The sequence below is a fragment of the Adiantum capillus-veneris genome, chromosome 26 (assembly GCF_014529385.1).
Source record: "Adiantum capillus-veneris isolate H3 chromosome 26, ASM1452938v2, whole genome shotgun sequence".
Classification (NCBI taxonomy): domain Eukaryota; kingdom Viridiplantae; phylum Streptophyta; class Polypodiopsida; order Polypodiales; family Pteridaceae; genus Adiantum; species Adiantum capillus-veneris.
In genome coordinates this window covers 74079851-74100228 of record NC_140956.1, presented here as the reverse complement: position 1 = coordinate 74100228, position 20378 = coordinate 74079851, and the positions used below count along the sequence as shown (strand labels likewise).

Genomic DNA, 20378 nt, shown 5'->3' with positions numbered 1-20378 from the left:
CAGTAGGACAAACTCATTGCCATAGACGTACCTGGCTCTATGAAGCAAATGTGTCTCCAAAAGTGTGTTGATCATACCAAGGCAATTATGAGACATGATGTACATGCAAAGGAGAATTTTAGGGCTTGTCTCATTGTCTTGCAACTGGATCGATTATAAACCATGCTAAAGGTTTGGTTTGATGGGGTTGTCTGCTTTGTTCAAGCCAATTTTTACCAGGAAGACTTAAACTGCTGCGTTGGGGGAAAAACATGCCTATGCTTCCTGCTGACTGGTGTTTTAGGTCGAGCCATTATCTGATAGTTTATAGTTTAGCTTCTTTTTTATGTGCCATATCCGTACGACAGGCTAGTCATCACCATTGATGGAGTCATGCTATAAATATCCACTTTCTACCAAGACAATTTGAATGATTGGAAGATCTAGACCAATTAAAATTGTAAGTGGAGGTCTAATTAATACTAGAATAGTTAATAGGATTTTCTATTATGACTTGAAAAGTAATAGTGTTCCAAGGATCCTCTATCCTCTTGACTAAAAGAGAGAGAGAGAGAAAGAGAGAGAGAGAGAGAGAGAGAGAGAGAGAGAGAGAGAGAGAGAGAGAGAGAGAGAGAGAGAGAGAGGATCCTGCAAGGAAGTATTCACCAAAACCTTTTGTAGGAACCAATGGAAAAAATAAAATTGAATATCTTAACAAAAAAAAATTTGGATTTTTACCAAGTTTTACACTAAAATCCTCCAAATTCAGCCAGTTTCTTTCAATGCCACCCTCAAAACTAGCCTGTAATTTTTTATTTTGGCCCTTAAAAGTACACTTAAAGCAAAGTTTTTAATGAAGAGAGAGAGAGAGAGAGAGAGAGAGAGAGAGAGAGAGAGTGAGAGAGATCTAAGCATCTTCTCTCACTTACCATTGTTCTTTCTGATGGATACCACCTTATCTCGAGCAAATACAAGCTTAAAACAGATTGAATTTGTTGCAAACAAATAAGTATGCAAAGTCACTGCAGCAACCTTCCCTCTTGTTGAAATTATCATTCCAGATTTAAAGAAGGCTCTAGTACCACCTTTTAGGGTATGGGATGGCTTTGATCTTCATAGATTGGAGTTGAATTCGGCTCTTATAATTGGTGGCCGCATGAATATGACCAAAGATGTAAAGCAGACTCCGACGATGATGTGCCCATTGTGTGGTGGATGCTATGGCCTTCCTGACATCTACCATATTTTTTCAAACAATGATTCAAAATGGAAAGGAGCAGCATCTTCAATCTTTGTGAAAGAAGTTGTTCAATTGAAGCTTTGAAGTTGTCACATTGTATGGTAAAAAGATCCTCAATATTTTATTTGTTTCCAACTAGCTTAGTTCAATTATGATTATGTCTTTCTAGAAAATTTTAGGCATAGAACTCTATCTATTTTGATTGTTGTTTTTGTAAATTGATTAAAAAAGGCATATATTGTTCAATTAAAGAAAAATATGATTTTATTGTAACAGAGATAATTTCATATACAATGGTGTTTGTCGGACATGTGTCATGTAAAAAGGGTGCCCTTGTATGAAGATCACAACGTTGTAGTATGGGCAAGGCAAGACGACATGGAACGGATGATTGGTGTATAAATGAACTAATGAGGTGCAATATATTGTCAATTAAAGAAAATATGATTTATTGAACAAGATAATTTCATATACAATGGTGTTTGTCGGACATGTGTCATGTAAAAAGGGTGCCCTTGTATGAAGATCACAACGTGTAGTATGGGCAAGGCAAGACGACATGGAACGATGATTGGTGTATAAATGAACTAATGAGGTGCAATAAATTGCTATCAAATTGATGTGGCTAAGAGGAGGAAGGATGCACATGCTCTCAAGTATAAATGGCAATCAAGAACCAAAGTACTAGACAAGGGAGCACTTACCTTACAAAAAGAAACATAGGATGACTTGAGCATTAAATAAAGGTCTAAAGCTCTTAATAGTCTATCAATATTACTTCACGCTCAAACATGTGAAGAGCAAGTGAGAAAAATCCAAGCCAAAGAAGAGTAGAAACAGAGGAATGACAATTAGATAAATAGAGATTGAGCCAGAAGATAATATTTTCAAATATTTTCCTACTTTTTTTAAAAGTAAACTTTGATCTTTTGGAATTTAGGAGGTAGTCTATCCATTGAAAACTCTTTTTTTGTAGTGGATCAATATATAACAAACAATAAATATTTTGTTGATGAATAAAATTTACTATATTGCATACAAACACTTGCTCAGGTTTATCTTTGCTTGGAAAAACTCGCTCGGAGCATGGTAAGACTCTGTTAGGGATTGTGCACCTTGAATGAAACAATACATTGCCAGATGCCCAAGGCTAGAGATACGTGCAGAAGAACGATTAGTATCATTGTTTCTAGAGAGACTGCTAAACAAAAAACTTCATGCTATACTTTGTAGCAAGAAGCATACAACCCTAGAAGAGTGTGTGTCAGATGTTATTGACTTTGGAGACAATTGTGATATTTTCAATGAAGAAGATGTCCCTAAGGATAACCAAAGTGAGAAAACAACATCCAATAAACCAGCTCAAGTGGAGACAACTGTTGCAGCACCACTTTCAACCATAGAAGACATGCTCAAAAGGATGAATGACATGATGAATAACATGCAAAAAGCACCTATGAGGGGACCAGGATGATAACTCAATAGGGACAACCAATTAGACCACAGAAATGGTGTGGAATTGAGGTTAAATGGACCAGCCATGAGATAAATGAGTGCTACTACCGACCAAAGTATGATGGGAATGTTCAGTACGTGCCCGTGAGGCCACAAGGACAACCCATGTACAGATACCAGCTTAACATGGCATCAACTCAAAGACCACCTATGGGTATGGAAAGACCTCAACCTGTGTTGGGTCAACAACCTCTATATCCAGGACATAATGTAGTGCCTGTAAAGTACATGCATTGAGAGCGAGTCATAGATGAACAAGCACTAGTGCATGTTACACCCTATGCTGAGCCTAGTCCATCTACAGTAATGGTAGAAGGAGATTGGTATAATTCACGTCCACCACCAATGGAAGAACCTGTGAATTATGCTCCACCAGAGCTCGCACCAATGTATTATGTAGCTAATCAAGGTATAAGACCTCCTATGGTAAGACCCATGGTTAAGCCAAGAACGAGAAACTGTCATAACTGTGGCGCAAATGATCATTGAAAAAATGAATGCCCAGAGCCTAACAAGAACCTCAAGCCAGTTGAAGCTTATTGCATACAATGTTGCAAAAAGGGAGGAAATTTCCCAAAAGATTTTCCTAAAAATCCTTTAAACACGAGTGAAATAGTAGTAAACGTAGTCCGAGTGATACCTAGTAGCTCATCTGAGAGTGAACCGATTGTTCCAATCAAGGTAATCACTAGAGCTCAAGCTAAGAAAAAGAAATATAACTCCTTTGATGATTCGGAGAATACAAAAATTGCCTCTCAAAAGACCAAAAGAAGCAGAAGCAAAAGATATGTTATGAGAAGGCAGAAACAAAAGGTTGAAATCGAGGAGAAAGCAAAGAAGCTATTCCAAGAAAAGGTGAAAGAAACTGGAAGCGAAATCAAAGAAACAACTGTAAAATTTGGAGGATCAATTTTGGTTGATAAATTTTTTGAGCCTATTAATGTAGCCTTGGAAGCCTACCAAGTGGGACTTAAAGCAGGTCAAAACATGAAAAACAAATGGAAAAATTATCCTTCTCTAGACATGGAAGCAGCTAAGCTTGAAGCTTATCAAAATTTGGTAAGAATCACGCAAGAAATGCTGAAAAAACAACAACCCAAGCTCAAAAGTATGGCAAAACCTGAGGATCTTATGGTAATAGACACTAAAGAAAGAACCCCACCTTGAAACAAAACAGCCAGAACTTATAGTGCCAGACAGCGAAGATGCCTTAGACGAAACTCCATTTGTAGAAGAAGACTGGCCAGGACACAGCCTAACTTTAAATTCAACTCCTATAGAGGAAGTTTGGTTACACAACCTACCTCCTGATATGGACATGGATGTACAATCCTTGTATGGGGATTACGGATCTGAAGCTTCAGGAATGTCTAAACCATTGACCTTGAAAACATTACCCTCTTACTTGGGAGATAACAAATATGAATTCATAGTGTGCAAGACCACTCAATTAAAAGGAGTGGAACAAACCCTAGAAGTAGAAAACATTCATTCAATCATGCTAATCCATGAAAAAGAAAAAGGACAACAAAGAGATTTGATATGTTCCCATGAACAAAGTTGGAGAATATTATGAAGGGGAAGAAGGAAACACGACCCTTCCAATGAAATATAATGTCATTGAAACCATGGCAATCATCTGGATAGTGGGGCAGGCATAGCCATAGCCACAAAAGTAGTATGGGAATCCTGGGTAAAGCCAGCCATTAGAAAAACTCAAATGAAATTGCAATTGACTAACAAACACATTGAAAGACCATTAGGGCTGCTTGAAAAAGTGATAGTCAATTCCTGTGGGATTGAATATCAACACACTTTTGCCATAGTAGACTTTGGGAAAAAACTCAATTATGAAATCATATTGGGAAGACCTTTCATGCAATAGGTACAGCTTATCCAAGATTGGAGAAACAATTATCTGTACTTGAAGCAAGTGGGATCTATAACAAGGGTTAATCTAAAAGATCGCACTTATAGAGATGTAATGAAAACGTCCATACAAGAGTTTGATTCAGTCTCCTCGGCTGAAACTAAGCTTCCATCATGGTTGAACAAAGACACTCCTATTTGGAAGTGCGGAGCTTCAAAAAATGGGATCTTAAAAAGAGAAGAATGTATCCTAGAAAGGGATTGCACAAACGAAGCCTATGTACCTGAACCCTTTCCAAAGCATTTGTTTGAACCATTTGAGTGGACTCAAATTTTAGCGACAATAGATGTATGTGTGAATACGTCTATGCCTACTCAATTTTGCAATGAGGACGGCTACAACATAATTCCCATCCAAATGATTTAACCCTCCACATTGAAAATGAAATTGAAGAACCCAAGGACTTGAGGAAATCTCAACAAATTTTTTCAGACCTCTACTACGATGCAATAGATGCGTTAGACGAACACTCAACTACCTCAGAAGATTCGGGGTCAGAAAAAGAACATGTGACAGCTCAGCTACTCATGAAAGGAGGGTAGGAAAAGTTTTTTGACTTTCCTAACCAGAAACCAAGAAGACAAAAATGGTATAGACGAAAAAGAGACACCAAAAACGTGAAAGCTAAAACTATTCCATCAATCTCCAGTAGCAGACAATTCCTGATGCAGATAGATGCCCATGATTGTGTCAAGGAAAAAATCACTGGCAGATATCCTTCAAACAAAAACCCAAAAATGTCAAAAACATTGAGAAAAACAAGGAAGGATACTCAAGCAAGGCCAAAGAAACAGGACAAGGAGCCAACCATGACACGAGTTGAGCGGAAGAAGAATGATCAAGAGTTGGAAAAAGCTCTAAAGGAGATATATACAACCAAAATGGAAACCACATAAGAGGATGGTAAAGATGTAATGAGTGTTCCATCCCATTACAAAAAGTATACTCTCTATGATTGGAAAATCATAGTCGAACAACCTGTTAGAGAACTACGAAAACAGGGCGAGTCCTACGAAGGGCCTGAAAACGCGAAAAAAATAGATTTGGTTGAACCAAGAGAAGAGCCTAGGCCTGCCTACATTGCAAATGACGTAACAGAATAAGAAGAAGAGCTTTTGTTAAGCTTGCTAAAAGAATACCGAGATATCTTCGCGTGGTCTTACAAGGATCTCAAGGGTGTTGATCCAGAAATCTGTCAATATACCATACCCATGAGAGATGTTGCAAAATCAAGCAGACAAAGGCCATACACATACAATGAAATAGTTGCCAGAAAGATCAAAGAAGAGATTGAAAAACTAAAGGAAGCTGAACTCATTTATGAAATTGAACATACAGATTGGGTGTCTCCAATTATGGTAGTACCCAAGAAGAATAAAAAATTATGAGTGTGTGTCAATCTCAAAAAAGTGAATGCATCTACCACTAGAGACAAATTTCCTCTTCCAATCACTGAGCATGTGTTAGAACGAGTTGTGAGAAAAGAAGCTTACAGCTTCTTAGATGTCTTTTCGGGATACAATCAACTTTTGGTTGACCCAAAAGATCAGCATAACACTGCTTTTGCAACAGAATGGGGTATTTTTGCCTACCAAGTTATGCCTTTTGGATTAACTAATGCTCTTGCCACTGTTGAGAGGCACATGTTAGAAACTGACTATGAATAGCTAAGTCGGATTTTGAATTATCGGATATTTACTGAGCTGTATTTTGCCAAGTCGGATGTAACTGTCTTTCAGTTGCAGTCTGCTGAATGTCTTGTGACTGGGTAGTTAAGTCGGATTTATCTATATAAGTGGGGAATGTTCTGCGCACGATGTATTTGTTCTCTGATATGAATGTGATGATGATGGTGCAGTGCAGCAATTATTCAGTGTATTGTCTCTGCTTACTCTGATATTCTTTGAGTAGTTATGTTTACTGTGTCTGAATTGTTGTTGATGAAGTATGGTGGAGTAGATGGTTATTCTTGTTGTGTATGATGTTCATGTGTTGACCTAACCCACAACACATTTGGCGATCCCACTGGGTTAACGTTTATTTTCAAGTAATGATGCATGTCAGAGGGAGACAGGAGAGTAGGAAGAGTGTACTACACAAGGGCTCAAGCACAGGCTGGAAACATTGATCCATTTAACTATGATCATGACCAAGGAGGGGTAGGATCAGGAGCAGCAGGAGAAGGGAGAGTGAGGAAATTTATTGGAGCTTTATTCCTGGCAGGAAGAACCACCAGGAGAAGGATCCAGTTTGACCCACTTCAGGGGGCTACCAGGCAAAGACCTAGGAGACCACCACAACCCATTCCAATGGCTCAACCACCACCCAACCCAAAGGTCAAGGCAGCCAAGTTTAGAGCAGGGAGTAAGGAAGATGCTGACTGTCATGTGGCACAGTTTGAAACTAAGTGGCAGGCAAGTGGCTATCAGGTGATGTATGCTGATGGAGTTAAGATGGAACAGTTTGCTGCCACATTGGAAGGAAAGGCCATGAGTTGGTTTAGCCAATATGGTATTGCACATTTTGCTACTTATAATGCTTTGAAGCAGGCATTTCTGCAGAGATTTAGAAAGGAGAAGACTCTGACTGATGTCCTGAGAAAACTTAGAGACATTAAGCAAAATAAGATGCTGGTTGAAGACTATGCACAGAAGTTCAGAATTTTAGTAGAAAGATTGCAGGGGAATGAAAGACCCACTAATGAAATGTTAGCAGGTTATTTTTTGAAAGGATTGAGAAGCAACTTAAAGGGAGCAGTAGCTAGCATTGATATTGCTGGAGGTCTGGATGACCTTGTTACTGCTGCTGCAAGGGTGGAGAAGAGACTTGGCATGACCAAGGCAAAAGGAAAAGAAGACAGTGACTCAGATTCAGAAGAAGCATCTGAAGACACAGATTCCAGTGGGAACTCAGATTCAGACTCACCATCAAACAGTGATGAGGAAACAGAAAAAAGAAAGAAGAAACAAAGCAGTAAGAAGAAGAAAGTCAAGCAAAAGCAGAGCATTGAGCAAGATTTGGTAGGCAAACTTAAAAAGTTTGGTTATTCTGTTGTAGCACCTAAAGAAAAAGTGTATTGTCACATTTGTGAAAGGGATGGACATAGCACTGCTAGCTGTTGGTACAATCCAAAGAATAGAGGGCAGACAGCACCTAACATAGGAAGAGGAAGACCAGAAGTTGGAGCCAATCAAGCAGTACCATTTAGGGGAAGACCACCATTTCAGAGGGCAAGACCTCCTAGACCTCCTTGGAGAGAGCAGGAGAACAATAATAATAGGAGACCCTGTGTGTACTGTGGTGCACCAGATCACTGGGTAGGTCCCAATTGTGCTTTATGGGTGAAGCATAGGGAAGAAAGGGGAATGCCCATTGTGAGATATAATCAGCCCAATCAACCTGGAAATCAGCAACAGCAGCAACAGCAACAGCAGCAGCAGCAAAATCAGCCAGCAGCTCAGGCAAATGTAATCTTGTTTGATGTGTTTTCTCAGGATGAGCAGCTTCAAGATACTGACCAAGAACAGGAGCAGCAAGGGAATGAAGAGGAACATCAATGGGCTTGTGACTGTAACCAATGTGTGCAGGACGATCATGTTGAAGTTCTGGCAGTTACTAGGTCTAAGGATAAAGCACCTTTGGATTGGAAGGAGCAAAAAGGGGTAAGAGATCAGGTTACAAAAAGGATTGCTAAACACCAGGCAAAGCAGGTGGATGTTGAGGATGATCCAAATGAGAAGCAAGAGCAGAATAATGGGAGTAAGGAGGTGGAGAATAAACAGGATAAGGACTGGTTTGAAATACTTATGAGCTCACCTCTTCAATTATCTTTGGATCAGTTGTTGCAATTGGTTCCAGCTTTCAAAGACAGATTGTTCAGAAAGCTGCAGAACCTGAATGGACTTGGCACAATGGACAGGCAGTTGTCTCCAGCAGTAGCAAATAGAATTGATCCAGCAGATGTGGACTTTGTGGTACCAGTTATTAAGGTACATTTTCTTGGAGAAAATTTTGATGATGTGTTATTGGATGGAGGCTCTGGGGTGAATATTTTACCAGAGGCAGTGTACAAAACAATGGAGTTGGGAGCTCTGGCTCCAGCACCTTTTCAGGTGAAAATGGCAGACCAATCTAGGGTACAACCTTTGGGAATTCTCAAAGCACAGGAAATTCAGGTGTCAGGATTATCCTTTTTTGTTAATTTTGTTGTACTCAGAATGTCAGACTCAACAGCTGCATATGAAATGCTGTTAGGAAGACCTTGGTTCAGATTGGCTAAAGTAAGACAGGACTGGGGAGAAAATGTTGTCATATTGAAGAAAGGGAAGAAGAAAGTAACCATACCTATGAGGGGAAGGAAGATGGTTCCATTAAGTGAGAAACCACTGTTTGCTCAGACTATTAATTTTGTTGATGAGGTCACAGATGACCAAGAGGAAGAGTTCTTGAAGCCAATCCAACTGTTGTACCTGTGTTTGAAGTAGATGTGGAAAGCATGTTACAGCAAGGTAAGGAACAGGATGAGCCAGATACAGGTTTAGCACCAGGACAGACAGTGCAGGGTAAGGAACTGTTACAGTTGGTGGACCAGAAATATGCTATGTCTGATAAGGAATAGATTCAGCAGGAAGAAAAGGAGGCCAGGGATATGGCTGAGAAAATTTATGAAAAGAAGTTTGGGGCATCAAGCAGGGTAGAAAAGGATGAGCTTCAGGAGCTGAATTTAGGAACAGAGGCAGAACCAAGAATGGTCAAAGTGAGTGCACACATTCAAGGGGAATTTTTGGCACAGCTGTTGCAATTATTGGTTGATTATAAGGATGTGTTTGCTTGGGATTATTCTCAGGTGAGAGGCATTGACCCAGCACTACATCAGCATAGGATTAATTTGAAAGAGGGTGCAAAACCAATTGTGCAGCAAAGATATAGAATGAATCCTAACTTTGCCAAACAGGTGAAGGAGGAGCTTGATAAGCTCCTGGCAGTAGGGTTCATTAAACCTGTACATGAAGGATCATGGTTGTCTCCTATACTGGTTGTGCCAAAGAAAAATGGAGCTTTAAGAGTATGTGTGGATTATAGAAAATTGAATGCAGCAACCGTTACTGATCCCTTTCCTATGCCATTTTGTGATGCTGTGTTGGATGCAGTAGCTGGCCATGAAATGTACAGCTTTCTGGATGGTTTTTCTGGTTATAATCATATTAGTGTTGCTGAGTCGGATCAGCATAAAACAGCTTTTATAATTGAATGGGGAGCCTTTGCCTACACAGTGATGAGTTTTGGGTTAACCAATGGACCACCTTCATTTAATTTTGTTGCTCATAAGGTGTTTGAACCTTACTTACAGGACTTTATGAGAGTCTTTGTGGATGATTTCTCAGTGTTTGGAAAGAAGGATAAACATCTGCTACATCTGAAGCTCTGTTTTGAAAGATGCAGACAATTCAGGATGGCTCTGAATCCTTATAAAAGTGTAATTGCTGTGAGGAGTGGAATACTTTTAGGACATGTGGTGTGAGAAGCAGGAATGGCTATAGATGTCAAGAAAATAGAAGCCATTCAAGCAGCACCAATTCCTACCAATGTTAAAGAGTTAATGAGGTTTGTTGGGCAGACAAAGTGGCACTCCAGATATTTGAGGTATTTGTCTAATGTATGCTTGCCATTAACTCAATTAACAAAGAAGGATGTGGCATTTGTATGGGATGAACCTCAGCAGAAATCATTTCAGATGTTGAAGAAAATGATATCAGTAGCACCAATTTTGCAGCCACCTGATTGGTCATTGCCTTTTCATGTGTTTGTTGATGCCTCGGATATAGCAATAGGAGCTGTACTGATGCAGGAGAAGGAGAAGGGATGGTTCAGACCTGTGTATTATGCAAGCAGGGTTCTCACAGGTGCAGAAAGAAACTATCATGTGACAGAAAGAGAAGCTTTAGGGATGGTATATGCATTGAATAAGTTCAGGCATTACTTGTTGGGGAACAAGATAGTTTTTCATGTTGATCATCAGGCCTTGTTGTATTTGATCAAGAAGCCACTTCTTACTGGAAGGCTTGCAAGATGGATGTTATTGTTGCAGGAGTTTGACTTTCAGATTGAGCATACTCCTGGGAAGGAGCATGTAATTGCAGATTATCTAAGCAGGATTGAAACAGGTGAAGCACCTACTGGGGTAGATGATGCACTTCCTGATGCTCAGCTGTTTGATGTGCAGACTGCTGTGACTGATTCTTGGTATGATCAGTTGCTGATGTTTTTGACTGATGGAACTATACCAAGGGAGTTCAATGCTAATCAGAGAAGAAAATTTTCACTGAAAACCAGACCCTATTTAGTTATTGCAGGGGCACTATATAAGAAAGGAATTGATCAAGTGATAAGAAGATGTGTGCCAGAATTTGAGCAAAGTGCAGTCCTGCAGGAAGCACATTTCAGGCACAGCAGGAGGGCATTTCTCTGGAGATATTACAGGGAAGAAGATTTTGCAGGCTGGATTATGGTGGCCCACAGTTTTAAAGGATGCACATGATCATGCAAAAAGATGTGTAATTTGTCAGAAAACGGGTCAACCTAATTCAAATAGGGATAGGATGGGGGATCATCCTATTTTGCCTTTGGAACCTTTTCAAAAGTGGGGTTTGGACTTTGTAGGACCTGTCAAACCAACTTCCAAGAGGGGATGCAGATACATTTTAGTGGCTACAGATTATTGCACTAAGTGGGTAGAAGCAGTAGCATTGAAGGATAATAAAGCTTCAAGTGTGGCCAGATTCCTTTATCATAACATTATGACCAGGTTTGGGTGTCCAGTGGAGCTGGTAAGTGACAGAGGAACTCATTTTCTGAATGAAGTAATTTCAGAGCTAACAAGGACACATATGATTATGCACAAGGAGTCTACAACATATCATCCACAGGCTAATGGTCAGGCTGAGAGCTCCAACAAAACACTGATAAGGATTTTGAAAAAGATTGTGACAGAGAATCAAAAGGATTGGGATGATAAGTTGGATTCTGCCTTATGGTTCTTCAGAACAGCTTTCAAAGTCACTACTGGTATGACACCATTCAAGCTGGTGTATGGGCTGGAAGCTGTGGTGCCTATGGAGTTTGTGGTACCAAGTTTAAGAGTCTCAGCAGAGAAGCAGTCTCCAAAGTTGTCAGTACTACACAGGAACAAATATCTGATGCAGCTGGAGGAGGATAGGTAGGTAAGCTCTTACATTACTGAAGTCATACAAAGAAGAAGACAAGCATGGGTGACCAAGAATGTGAAGTTCAAGATCTTTCAGGTTGGAGATTGGGTAATGTTGTACAACTCTAAGCTGGGACCACATCCTGGTAAATTGTCATTGAGATATCAGGGATCATATCAGATTGTGCAGGATAAAGGACAAGGGACATTCATCATAGCTGATGTGTTTGGTACAAGAGTGGAAAAGGCACTTAATGGTTTCAGGCTGAAGAAATTTCAGGGAAAGCCACCTCATTTGGACTGGCCAAGTGTAGCCTGTATGACTGTAATACCCCTACAGCCAGGAGATTCAGAATCAGCAAAAGGAAAAGGAAAAATGCTGGCTTGCATGGATTTTAGGAGGTCTTTTCATAGTATCCCATATAATTCACAGGTTGGAGGAAGTAGGCAGTTCCAAAGTGCATATCCGATTCAACATTGCAGATGTTGGAAGAGTACCTGTGTCGGAACTGACCAAGTCGGAATTTTTAATAAGAAATTATTAGGCCCGATTAATAGCCTTGAGGAGCGTGCTGAAAAGAAGTTTCGTAGCACTTCAAGGATACCGGGTGGAGATATGTGTGCATGGTGCAGCGAGTATAATCATACATGCAACAAAAGTTCAGTACGTCCAGTTCACATGCAGCAGCACAGAGGATTCGGGTTTTCGCTTGAAGAAGCCTTATTCAGTCCTGCCATGCCGAAAGCAAAGCAGTTGGTGGCCATGCACCCACAGCCTGATGAGGAGCAGCCCGAAGGTTCGGGGCGACGTTTGAGAAGCAAAGCTTTGCCTATGCGGCTTGACGTTAGCAGTGCAGACGAAAACAGTGACTCTGCAGAAGAGGAAACGCCAACGCCGACTCCTGTGTCAGAAGGTAAGGTGATGCAAGCATTAATGGACCCTTTTATGGACTTCAAAGTTGACATAGATTGTCAGGCAGAGCGCAACGCCATATGGTTGCAGCAGGTAGGATTGTATGAGTTTGCGATTCTGCCTTGGGAAGAATGTAGAAACAATGTGTATGCAAAGTCTCAGTTGGAAATACTTAGGAAGACTAAGGGGAGAGTGTCACCGCATGTGATACTCAGTGTGGAGTTGGTGTCTGAGGTGTTCAAGCTGCCTTTGCATCCTAATACACCTATTCCAAAGTGTTCAGAGGAAGCACTGAAAAAGGAATTTGGTCCAAGAGAAGGAGGCAGGCAGTATTACATGTTAAAGAATGTGGCATATGCTAGGAGAGAGCAGCTGAAGTGGTACTTGGAGAGGCTATGCTTTATTGTGAAGTTTGACTATATGTCAAAAGAAAACTTTGCTCCATTGAGCTATGCAGAGCAGGGAGGAGAAGTGAGCTGGGCTCACTGGGTGTATGAAAAGTTGGCAGCAGAGATTCATTCTTCAGACAAGAGGAAGACACAGGCAAATAGTAGGTTATGTGGCTACTTGTCAGCATTGTTCTTTTTTGCACAGAGAGTACAGAGTGGTGAAGCAAGGTGGCCTGTGAAAGCAGAAAAACTGGTGTAGGAGAAGCAGCAGCCAGTTCAGATTGAGCAGCCCATCATGGTGCATTCTGAAAAGATAGGATTTGTGAAGTTTAATGCTAATCATATGGAGGCGTATGAGGATTTGGTGAAAGCCAAATATACTCCAGGAGAGGCCTTTTGAAGAAATCACAGCAAAAATGCAGTTTGCAGATTTTGGCACAATGGATGTTGATTCACCAATGCAGGTAAAAGCAGAGGAAACACCAATAAAGCTTGGTAAGGCTTTCACATTATCCAACAAGAGGAAGAAGTCTGAACCAGTCAGCAGAGTGTTTTCCAGATTAGACTTTAGTGCTGAGGAAGTATCTGGAGTATCAGTAGATACTGGGAAATTGGACAGTGATAAAGTAGTTCAGATGCTGCAGCAGGTGCAGGAATTTGTGAGGCAGCAGAATAATATGCTGAAGGTTCAGAGTATGCAAGCTGAAAGGAATGCAGAAAAGTTGATGGAGTTTAAAGGACAGGTGTCACAGGTGAAAGAGTTTGAAGAGCAGATAGCTATGATGAAAGTAAAGTATGAGCAGGATATGGAGGAAACAGTGGGGAAACAGAAGATGGAGTTAGCAAAAGTTAAGAGATCATTGGGGGAGTTTAAGCAATGGACTGAGAAAGTGGAGGCAGCGGTTGCTTTGGAGTTGGAAGACATGGCAAAGAGGAATGCAGAGTTACAGGTCACTGTGGAGATGCAGAGGTTGAGATTGGAACCTTTGCAGGTACTAGAGCAACAGATGTTGGCACAGGAGGAAATTAGCTTGAGTGCAGTATTAATGAAAGAAGGAGAAGTGTCTATCCTCAAGCAGCAGTTAGCTTTGGTTGCACAGGAGATGTGGCAAAAGACCAAGGAAAGAATGCGCTTTGTCATTAAGTATCCATATGAGGTGATAAAGGCAGGGTTAGTGCATGAGATAGAAGCACAATTGTTGAAGGAAGTGGAGGAATTGCAAAAGGAGAGAGACTGTTTGAAGCAGCAGGTTCAGCAGATGGAAGAGAATCAGAGACAGCAGCTTGCAGAGGCAGAAAAGAAAGAGGAGAATTTTACTAATAGTTTTTTGATGCAGGATGTAGCTGAGGAGAAAGTTGCAGAAGAGCAGATTGATATTGTGATTGCAGATATAGCACAAGAGGTGGAAATGGGAAAAGCTGATGCAGCAGAGTCAGATGCAGTAAAGGAAGTAGAGCTAGTGGATCATAAAGTGAATGCTGAGGATCAGAGCAAGGAAGAAGCTGTGTAGCAGAGGGTGGATTCCTGATCAAGGGATCTGTGGATCCGCGTCAGATTTCTGCGAAATCTACCACCGGGACGTGCCATGTGTTGAGAGGCACATGTTAGAAACTGACTCTGAATAGCTAAGTCGGATTTTGAATTATCGGATATTTACTGAGCTGTATTTTGCCAAGTCGGATGTAACTGTCTTTCAGTTGCAGTCTGCTGAATGTCTTGTGACTGGGTAGTTAAGTCGGATTTATCTATATAAGTGGGGAATGTTCTGCGCACGATGTATCTGTTCTCTGATATGAATGTGATGATGATGGTGCAGTGCAGCAATTATTCAGTGTATTGTCTCTGCTTACTCTGATATTCTTTGAGTAGTTATGTTTACTGTGTCTGATCGAATTGTTGTTGATGAAGTATGGTGGAGTAGATGGTTATTCTTGTTGTGTATGATGTTCATGTGTTGACCTAACCCACAACAGCCACCTTTCAAAGATTGATGAGCCATGCTTTTAAATAATATCTTAGGAAATTCTTGTAAGTATATATGGATGATCTCTGCATACATTCATCAATCCAGGCTGATCATTTTGAACACCTAAAAAAGGTATTCGAAAAATGTAGACTTTATAGGATTTGCTTAAATCCTGAAAAGTGCACATTCATGGGTAGACAAGGAAAAATTCTTGGACATATAGTGTCTAAAAATGGCATAGCTACTGATATGGATAAAATTCATGTTATTGCTAATTTGCCTAGACCAACAACATTCAAGGGGGTTCAAGCCTTCATGGGACATTGTGGATATTACTGACGGTTCATTTACATGTATGCTATAATTGCAAAACCCATGTATAGCTTGATTACACACTTTGAGTGGACTGAAGCATGTGAAGAATCCTTCTTGAAACTTAAGCAAGCTCTCACCTCAACTCCAATATTGAAAGAACCAGATTGGAATAAGATATTCCATATACATGTAGATGCTTCCAATTTTTCCATTGGGTGTATACTAGCTCAACCAGGAGACTAAAAAATTGATTTTCCTATTTCTTATGCTAGCCGACAGTTGAACATGGCAGAAAATAATTATACCACCACTGAAAGAGAAGGATTAGGGATACTCTATGCCGTATAAAAGTATAGACATTAACTATTAGCAAACAAATTTGTGTTCTTTGTGGACCACCAAGCTTTACTGTACTTGGTCAACAAGCCATGCAGCACAGGAAGAATAGTGAGATGGTTCATCATTCTTCTGGAATTTGATTTCACTGTGGTTATGAAAAAGGGCACTACTCATCAAAGAGAAGATCATTTGTCAAGGATTGTTTCAGGGGAATCACCCAAAGGGGTAGATGATAATCTACCAGATGCATATTTGTTCTCTGTAGAAATGATACCTCGATGGTCAGAAAATATGGTATCATTGATGTCCTTAGCTCAAGTGGATTCGCAAATACCACTTTCTATTACAGTCGGATTAATCGAGCAATCGGCTATGTATCAACTACTAGCTGGTAGGCTATGTATCATTGATGACCATAGCTCAAGTGGATTCGCAAATACCACTTCCTATTACAGTCGGATTAATCGAGCAATCGGCTATGTATCAACTACTAGCTGGTAGGCTATACAAAAGAAACCGAGATGAAATATTGCTCTTATGCATTAATCTTGAAGAGAAAAACCAATACCTAAGTCAAGCACATATTACCATAGTGGGACTTCACTTTCCGGAAGACCAAACTATGCAAAGGATCTTGAGACTTGGAGTATTTTGGCCAACTATGAGGAGTGACGTTCGCTCTTTTGTAAGGGAATGCCCTCAATGTCAAAAACATAAACCCATGCCTCATGTAACATTGTTTCAAATGTCACATGTTCCTAAGTGGAGTAACTATTTAGTCACTTACTTATAGAGCCGAACATTTTCTGAAGATATGAGTAAATGCCGTCAAAGAGAAATTGAAACTGAAGTGAGAGACTATGCTCTCATTGGAAACCAATTTTATCGGAGAGGTAAGGATCAACATTTGCGTCTTTGTGAAAATGAAGACGAATATATTCCAATTATAGAACAAGCACATGCTGGATTAGTTGGAGATCACATTTCTAGTGAGACCACCGAAAGAGAAATCTTAATCGTAGGCATATGGTGGCCAACACTTTTTGCATATGCCAAAGAATATGTTCGAAGATGTGATGCTTGTCAACCAATGATGGGAGCTAGAGCTTTTGCAAAGTGGGGTATAGATTTTGTTGGGCCAATACAGCCACCTGCTTATAGAACCCAAGCCCAATATATTATTGTAGCTACGGAATATTTGACTAAGTGGGCCGAGGCTAATGCAACTCAAAACAATGATGCCAAAACCACTGCCGCATTCTTATATGAGTATGTGTTCACAAGATATGGATTGCGAATAGAAATTGTCAGTGATAGGGGAACTCATTTTCTCAATGAGGTAATCGAGTATTTGCTTAATGAATTTATGGTCATCCATAACAAATCAGCTCCCTATCACCCACAAGCAAACGGACAAGATGAGCATACGAATAAGATTCTTAGCTCGGTATTGACTAAAGTGGTTAGTTCAGGAAGGACAGACTGGGAAATGAATCTCCATGCAGCTCCATGGGCTTATCGAGTTTCATTCAAAAAAACTTTAAATGCTACACCCTTTAACCTTGTTTATGGTCTTGATGCCATACTGCCAATAGAATTTCTATTACCGACATTAAGGGTAGCAAAGGATCTTGAGTGGACTTGACATGAATTGTCAAAAAGACTTGAAGATTTTGAGGAGCTAGATGAGCAAAGGCTAACTGCTATAGCTCACATCTATGCACAAAAGCGGAAACAAAAACAGTTTTTTGATTCGCATCTAATTACCAAAATCTTCAAAAAAGAGGACTTAGTTTTAATCTATCCCCTTAAGCAACACATTCCCAAGTTTAAGAAAAAGGGAAACGGACTGTTTAACTTTGAAGATATATCTCCAAGTGGAGTAGTTAAGCTATCCACCCTAGATGGCGAACCAATGGCTAATTGGATTAGTGGATGTTTAAATAAGTACAATTTTCCGCTAACCAATGAATTGCTAGAAAGAATGCATGCAACCAAGAAAAGGAAGATAAAACGATAGTGTGCGCGTATGTCGCGCGTGTCAATGCAAGGAACTTGCCGATACACCGTGTGCGAGCCACAAATGGCTCCAAGCACACAACAAGCCTAAACTAGTAAGCTCAAAGATGGCGTTGGTGTGTCACTCACCACTCTACGCCTCCTATCGTGGAGGATTCCTCGCCGTGAAGAAGAGGGAGATGCCGCTACGCCGCGCTCAATCGCCTCGCCGCCGTCGTGCCGCCGCAATGCTCGATGACACACACTCTCACACACTCTCTCTCTCTCTCACACACACACACACACACACACACAAGGAGATGAAGAAGAAGAAGATGGAGATGGAGAAAGAGCACTCTTCAATTGCACAAATGAGAGAATAAGGTTTTTTAGGTTTAGATTGACTTTTATATGGGTTCGCCCGTTCACATTTGGGTGCCCACACTTAGCCAATCTTACCCAAACGTTATACGTTCCAGTTTTAGAGTGTGCCTCTCATCGGCGATCACTCTTAACCATTCCTATTGGACCAACAAGCCCGGTACCTGACTCTACCAAGTAAATAGTACAAGGTTTGTCCCGTAGGTGATAGGGTGTCCGTGAGCCGTGAGGGTTAACATGCCCCCCTTCCTGATGTAGATTCCGTCCTCAGAAGCTATTGAGTTTGAAGCTCGTTCATCAAGGTGGAAGAGCATTTGAGATGAATGCCCTTAGCCTTCTTCAGTCCTGCAAAATCAAACAACATTGGCACAGTAATTGCATCCTCATATAGAATTAAAAAGCATATGCAGTTGTAGGCAGACAATGTGATTGGCAGCATAATTCTAAACCATTTGTCAGCAATAACATTAAATTGAAATATAATCAAACACATAAACAGTTGTAAAGGTAAAAATTAAACAAGTCTGGGGTCGCTAATTTAACGGTCAAAAGGCACTAGAGATTGACTATTAATACCATGGGTAAGCTTCTAAATTTCGTCTGATCAATATAGTTGTTTAATTGCGAGAGCCAAGTATTTCATGTTCAAGGGCTGACTAGAGACTATACCCAGAAAACCTTGTAGTTAAGCTACGATAAAAGGAATTTCTCATGAAATCATCGCCTGACTGATTACCTTTTCTTTGACCCGCCAAAAGTCTTTTCACATTGTTTCAATTTTGATGTGTGTGCTTATTTTGTATGCCTTGGGTTTTTTGCTTTTCAAGGAAAAGCGCCCACACTGGGAACCTCTACGGCTCTAGTACCAGAGGCGACACATGTGAGTGAAGTACCAAATCAAGCTGAAATTTCTCTTCCAGCTTAAGATTTTACATTGTGGCACTTTAATTTTTTTGTTTGTTCGTTTTTCAGCATTTTAATATTTGTAACTTTGGGGGGTCATATAACATTGTTACCCTCCCGAGTCTCATCACATTAGTAAACTCCCTCATAATACTTAAGGTAAAGGTCAATAGGGACTAAGCCCACTAGAAAGCCCTAGTACATGTTACACAATGCTGCCTAAATCGGATTAAGAACCTAAGTAACCATTGATTATTAGGAAGGCATTCCCCATCGTATTAAGAGAAGATCTCGAAATGCCTAACTTGGTCAAACTAGCTTAGTCGGACTGTTTGATTTTTAAAGCTAGACAAGTAATCATGACAAACAATTACAATGAATTTAACATTTGATACTAAGCAAATGCGTTGAATATTATGCTACCAATCACAATTAAAGCAAACAAACATGGATGCAAAAAGATAAGGGGCAATGCTAATGGACAAGAAACACCTGTTTGTGTTGATGGTCGCGCTTGATTTGAAGTGTGAACGAGAGAACGATTTCATGAAGGTCCAAATCCTAACAACAGCAACACGTTCCTGTACACACTAGAAAACACAAAGAATACCTCTAGGAGGCACATCAGTGGAAAAAAAGAACTTTGCTAATCACTCAATTGTAAAACAGAAACACTTCTATTGTACTAATCTTACCTACCCTCCATCACTCGAGTGATGAGGATCAAAGGTGTTTTATGACATAGGTTTCGGTTTCAGTGTACTGGATGTGAATGTGTAGGCCTGGGTCAATGTTTTGAATTTTATTGTGCATACTCGTTTGCTAATTGCTCTTGCTATTTATTTTTTTGTTTTTTGTGAGTATAAGGCTTTATATATACATTCCCTAAGATTGGGAGATTGAGAGGTCAAGGAGGAAGGTTGAGAGGGAAGCAAGTGAATGATGACTGTCAGCAAACACTCCCCCCTTCCTTGGGTAGATCATACCTTTTGGAATGATGTCGTCACCTTTTGAAACCAATTGTGCCATTTGGTAATAGGTGAGGATTTTTTCCAGTAGTTTTCTATTACCTTAGGTGCCTCGTCGAGTTGCAAGGGTGGTAAGGTACTCTCCCATGATTTTATTTGCAACATTGTTGTAGGTGGTGAACTTACAACGGGAGGTGCAAACTCTTTCTTGCTTGTATGGATAAATGGTAGGTGGAGGTTGTGTTGAAGCTGCTATTTTTGTATAGGAACTACACAAAGAGCAAGAAGCTTCATTTGATTTCGATGTCCCTGAGCTAGGTAGAACAAATCGTTCTTT

At 40.3% G+C, this 20378-nt stretch overlaps 1 protein-coding gene across 1 annotated transcript; it reads left to right on the top strand.

Annotated features, from left to right (window-relative positions):
• The first annotated feature begins 13610 nt into the window (after window positions 1-13610).
• On the top strand, window positions 13611-14681 carry LOC147423660 (uncharacterized). The gene has a single exon (XM_086501506.1). The coding sequence runs from the start codon at window positions 13611-13613 to the stop codon at window positions 14679-14681; it is 1071 nt and encodes a 356-aa protein (XP_086357632.1).
• Window positions 14682-20378: the final 5697 nt, after the last annotated feature.

Bases quoted from the DNA above. Each gene is read 5' to 3' on its own strand.
- LOC147423660 (XM_086501506.1), top strand. From the start codon at position 13,611: ATGGATGTTGATTCACCAATGCAGGTAAAAGCAGAGGAAACACCAATA.